Source organism: Asparagus officinalis, chromosome 2 (assembly GCF_001876935.1).
Source record: "Asparagus officinalis chromosome 2, Aspof.V1, whole genome shotgun sequence".
NCBI lineage: Eukaryota > Viridiplantae > Streptophyta > Magnoliopsida > Asparagales > Asparagaceae > Asparagus > Asparagus officinalis.
The window spans coordinates 64303523-64309522 of NC_033795.1; the positions used below are offsets into that span (position 1 = coordinate 64303523).

The 6000-nt window shown below is 35.8% G+C and overlaps 1 protein-coding gene across 3 annotated transcripts in view; it reads left to right on the forward strand.

The window, feature by feature from the left end:
- Positions 1-5544, forward strand: part of LOC109831547 (B3 domain-containing protein Os12g0592300-like) — a 28661-nt gene extending 23117 nt beyond the window's left edge. For all 3 annotated transcript variants that reach the window (XM_020398885.1, XM_020398888.1, XM_020398886.1), the window contains exon 5: positions 4948-5544. In XM_020398885.1, the coding sequence (XP_020254474.1) occupies positions 4948-5211 (264 nt within the window). In that variant the 3' untranslated portion in view covers positions 5212-5544. The remainder of the gene's footprint in view (positions 1-4947) is intronic.

The following is a 6000-nucleotide window of genomic DNA, read 5'->3' on the forward strand; positions in this document are numbered from 1 at the left end:
AATTAATTATAATTTACAACATTAATCTCTTATGTTAATAATATTTATAGGGTAAAATATACAATGAGTTACGTATGGAGAAACTATTGAAAAGTTCAGAGATATCCTTTAAAAGAATCAAACTGTTTTTATTTCAAATGGAGAAGTGAGGGTAATAAACCCAAAATTTAAAAACGTCTATGAATCACTTGAATTGACGTTTACAAAATGTATATCTATCAAAGAAGTGTCGACCAAGTTCCTCTTAAAGAACATATTGAATAACTGTCCCAAGTAAAGCAACATTCTCCATGGAAGACCAAGACAAATTAGTAAGTATCATAAATTTAAAATTAGTAACTATTTATAAATTTTCATGACTTATACTTCAAATATTAAAGGAACCATAAACTTATTATAAAATTACATATAAATAATCTTGCAATAGAAGCTAAAGTGAAGTCATTGATTAACTATGTTGTGAGATATAACAAGCTAGATAAGATGAGAGAAATCACTGTAATGGACAAAATGTATACACATAATACTTATCTATAATAGCATAAGCAAAAAAAAAGAGGTCATTTTATGAAGTCTATCAATGATTAGGAACAAATCCCATATTCTCTTTTGTGTCATTGTAGCTGACTTTTAATCAATCATCTTGGTTTATGAAACTATTTTTTCAAGCGTTTTTCACTTTTGCAATACTACACTTTCTCAGGGTAAGTTTGGTTTCATGTCGATCCAAATAAAATAAAAATGAAAATTGGTTTCGGATTACATTGTTTCGTGCCAATGTAATTATCAACATGAAAATTTGAATTATGTGTAGCTCATTCATACAACATCAAGGGTGATGAAATCTCTTACCTTATCTTGATTATGGGGTTTTGCCCTTAAATATTTTTAAGTGTGTGCCAAATCAAGATGCTCAAATCACTTGGTGAATTCCTACTATCAATATGAAATGCAACCCTATGAATTAAAAGCAACTAAAAAGGATGGAAAAAAAAAATCTTTTTTTTAATAATTAGAGTTAACAATCAAACAAATGAGAAGGGGGGAATTTGTTTGAATTTATTATCTTGTTAGTAAATATCAAAGTGGAGGGTGAATTTTATTATGGTCAACGAAAAATAAAATCCTTTTTTTTAAGTCCTAATTTTCTCTAATTGTGAGGAAGTAGCTAAAGGGTGGAATTAAAAACTAGAAAGAGGACTTACCCGAAAGCAAATCTTCAAATCCTAATTCTCTAATCCGCGATCTTCAAGCTCCAAGCGTTTCCTTCACAAAAAACACACAAGTTAAAGACCCAAAATAATTAAAACCTACTTAAGAACCTTCCCCGGCAACGGCGCCAAAAACTTGATGCGGCATAAACATGTACCAAAAAGGTTGCAAGTGCACAACCGTGTCAAGTTATAGTATTTAAGATATCGATCCCTATGTTGTGTGCGTGACAAAAAGGAGTGATGAGTGAATATGATTGTGGAGAGATAATGAGAGTGATAGTGTGTAGATCAATGTGTTTGAGAATAAATATGATCAATAAGGCAAGAAAGAAGAATGAATAAAATTGAGAAACAAATCAAAAATAAAATTCAAGAATAAAAGAAAATACAAGAAATTAAAGATGGTGGATTCAATTATAGATATGGGTAATCTAAAATTAAACCCACTTCTTAGAAAATGGTGATTCCGTAGAGGGTTCTAGCCTAAAAAAAAAAACAACTAAACCCATGAGGGTTCTAGCCTCAAGGTGAATAGTACAAGAAATTAAAATCTAACTACAAAATAAATTGCAAAATCTAAACTACAAAATAAAATTACAAGAATTAAATACAAGAAAATAAATCTACTCTATAAGCATGAAATAAAGCTAAGGCAAGAGGGTTCTAGCCTCTTGGCTATTTAACAAGAAAATAAAATCTAACTACAAGCATAGAAATAAATCTAAACTAATAAGCAATAAAAGAGAAAAAGAAAAGAAATGCAAACCTTCAAATAATTCTCCATCTTCATCTTCATCTTCATCATCCAACAAAGAGAAGAAGAGAAAAATTTAAAGTGGTGAAAAAATTATTATTATTAATTGCAACAAAAAGTTATAATTTTAGAAGGTCTTCTCAATTAAGAGTAGCCCTCCTCTCCAAAAGGAGTTACAAAAATTTTCACACCTCTAACCCCTCACTCTCTACCCCTATTTATAGTAAACATCAGTGAATGAGAGCCATTGGATTGAAATCTTAACCAAAAATAACAAAATTCAGCCTTAGATTCGTAACTAACTACCCAGCGTATCGATACCAGCATCGATAGGGGTATCGATGCTGGCATCGATACAGGCATCGCTGCGGGCATCGATGCCTCTATCGATGCAGGCATCGATGCCTCCATCGATGCAGGCATCGATGCCCCCATCGATGCAGGCATCGATGCCTGCCTGCTTCTAGTTGTTGTCCGCAGAACTCCTCTTCCATTGGTTATTAGGCTTGTATTTTGGGCTTTTGCTTGGGCTTTTGGGCTTTGATATTTCTTTTAATCCTTCATCTTAGCTTGGGCTTTTGGATAAATTGGAAATTGATTTTCCAATGGGCTTCTTTGCTTCAGAATTCATTGGGCTTCATGGCTTCATTTCTTCATTAAATTATGGGCTTTTTGTTGGAGAGATGGGAGTTTGAGATTTATTCTTCATTAACCTGCAATTAAAAGATAAAAACAATTATTAGTGGTATATTTATTCATATAAAATAGATAATGAGGGTATAAAATTGTAATAAAATATGATTATCAATATGTTTGCTGAAAGTTGTTATCCCGAAGGAAACAGACTAACTTACGGCAGTCCCGAACAACATGACCAAGAAAGTTACAAAATTTGCAAATCGGACCAGGCCGATTATTTCCTCTGTGCTGCGACTGACCGCCACGCTGCCCCGAGCGACCATAGGAGCCGCGGCCACGACCACCGCGAACTGTCCACCGTGATGTGACGAGGAGAACCGCTGAGTAGCATTAGCCGTGGCTAAGAAAGCGCTGCTGGCCTCCTCCGATTCCTTGAGCAGGCGCTCATGATCCGATAGAATTTCGGAGAGTTCAAACATAGTGGTATCGGTGTTCCGAACACGTAGGGCAGCAACAATAGGGCGATAGTCATCACCAAGTTGATTCAAAATAGAAACAATAAGATCGATAGTAGATACCGGGCATTTTGCCAATGCGAGATCAGCGGCAATATCTTGCATGTCTTTGAGATACTCCGGGATGGAGCGGGTGCCACGTGGGTTACGGGCCAACTTGGCTTTGAGAGAGAGAATCCTGCCAGGAGAGGCGTTTGCATAGCTGGCCATGAGAGTATCCCACGCATGCCGCGCAGTGATGGCCGACGAGATCAGCGGCTGAATTGGCTCGGAGCAGCTACCAAGGAGAGCGCTGATGATGACCTGATCTTGGCGATACCAGATCGTATAGCATGGATTGACGACTTTCGTATTCACATCGGTGAAGGGAGATGGAGTTTCAAGCGTTCCATCAACGTATCCCAAGAGTCCAAAGCCGATGAGGGTAGCCTCAACCTGACGACGCCAAACTGGGAAATTGGCGGAGGTGAGTTTGATAGGGAAATTGGTTGGTGCGTTGATTTGAATGATATTAGTGGTGGCGGTGATGGCCATGGCGGATTAAGGAATCAACCGAGAGAGAGTTTTTTTTTTCAAAAGGGCGGAAGGTTGGATCTCGTAGAGAAATCTACGAACGCTCTGATACCATGTAAAGGGAGTGATTCTATGTATTCATTGAGGCATATTAGCCGAGAATATATACACAAATGCCGTTGAAGGCAAGCTACAATCTAGGAGTGCAATAAGGAAGTTACAGGACTTCTAAGGAAAGTAAATATGTACATAATCATGGAAAAGAATATTAAATAAGAATAAGAAAGGAAACTAATATTTATCCTTAATACTATTGTTCCAGAGCAAAGATGATGAATGGTTGACCTTGCAATTTGCATGTTTGTTGACATCTTGTTATTGTAGGATCTACTCGCTGTTAAAAAAAAATTCTCAAAACTAGTAAACTGTTTTGAGCTCTGTTCCATGGGTGTGGGTGTGGATACTGGAGAGGGACATGGAAAATTTGTAAAAAGTAGGATATGATGACACCGTATACATTTACTGGATTAATGATTTACATAACATCGATAATATATTTTCATTCACATGTGTCAGATAAGGATTCAGTAGCCCAGATGAATTTTTAGATAAGGGTTTAGTAGCCCAGATGTTGTTGGCGTAACGTAGATATGAAGGGTAGGATATATGTTCAAGAAGTGTGTAAATTAAAGCATGTATTATATAATAGAATATACATCTAAATAAATGTATGTATATAACCAAGAAGTCTCGATGTCCGGTATGAATATGCTGCATAATAGAAGTACCCAAGGAGTGTTGTCGATTTATGTCAGGCGAGTATGGCTTCCTGACATGAGTACCCATGCAACATAGGTTATTAGGCTTTTTATTCTTGCTAGAAAGTCAATATATACTATTTTGTATTTTTTTTGTATGCTTATTAATATTAGTGTAAATTTCACAGGCTACTATGAACGTTTTTGGGTGGTTTCGCAAAAAATATCATGGCATTTATTAAAAAAAACTACTATAACCCTTCAAACAGGAGAGAGGGAGAGGGTACTATGGAAGATAATTGAAAAACATAAGAGCAAACATGTGCAAATATGTAACACGTGAAGCCAGTGACATATTATCCTAATTGCTGATATGCATGATAGTTTTTTGTAATAAAACAAATTACATTTGTTTCTTCTATTAAAAGGTTCATGATAGTTTTGTGCAAAACCCCAAAGTTGGTAGTTTTGTAAAATTTACCCTTATTTTTATTGTTATGCTTATTATTCTTTCAAGGTACACCTTTATTCACTCTTCATGTTATCTTTTGTAGATAATTCCATCTAGCTTTGCAGCGAATCATCTTCCTCGTCGAAGCATGCAAGTTTCTCTTGGCATCCCAGGTCACAGGAAGAAATGGCAAGTAAGTTACATTGTCGGAAATTCTACTTCATGGTTTGGTGGAAAATGGAATACTTTCGCCCATGACAGCCGCTTGCAGAATGGAGATGTTTGCCTCTTTGAGCTTGTCAAGAAACGTGGAAATTTTACGATGGAAGTTCACATTGCTCGGGCTGCATCCAGCTCTATTTGTTGAAAGAATCAGGCGCTGCAAGTATCGTGAAGTAGACTTTTGTTGAGAACATATCTGCTGATAGGACTCATAGCTAGCGTGATGGTGAATAGTTTGCATGTAATATATACAAGTCCTTATGTGCGTCGATGGATGTTTTAAACTGTACTCTAAAGCCAAATTTTGTTGTTTCTGGATCTGGCTTGGAGATCCACATACGGTAGGCTGAGCATTTGCTTAGTATCTGCAGCTTGAGCTCATATCTAGTTGTATGGGAATATTTTGCTCTAGACCTTTGCAACTCCTTTGTTATCTAAAAATGGTAAAATTAGAAGTACTAAAATTATGATTAGGATATGTCAATTTGTTGTATTGATTGCTTATTTCTTCAGGTTTTGTTTATAATTCCAAAGTTTTATCGCGATTTATTTTTAAGGGCTTATTTTCACTTTGATACCCCACAATTTACCCATTTAATCACTTTTATGCCCCGAAATATTCTTTTTAGCACTTTGATACCGTGAAGTTTCAATCACATTTTAATTTAGTACCCCAAGCATCTTAAATTAACACTTTTATACCCCTAAAATTTCAATCATGATTCGCGTTGATACCCTCTATCAGATCTATACCCTCTATCAGATTTGGGACCCATTAAGTGCGACACAATGTTTTATTCAAGCCACTACCAAAATTGACTTGAATCTCTTTAACTTATTGTATGAGTCATTAACAACTTCGTAAAATTTCAAAGTGGAGTACTAGGGGGGCATCATAATTAATTGCACGACATTTCTCATAATGGGATGAAAA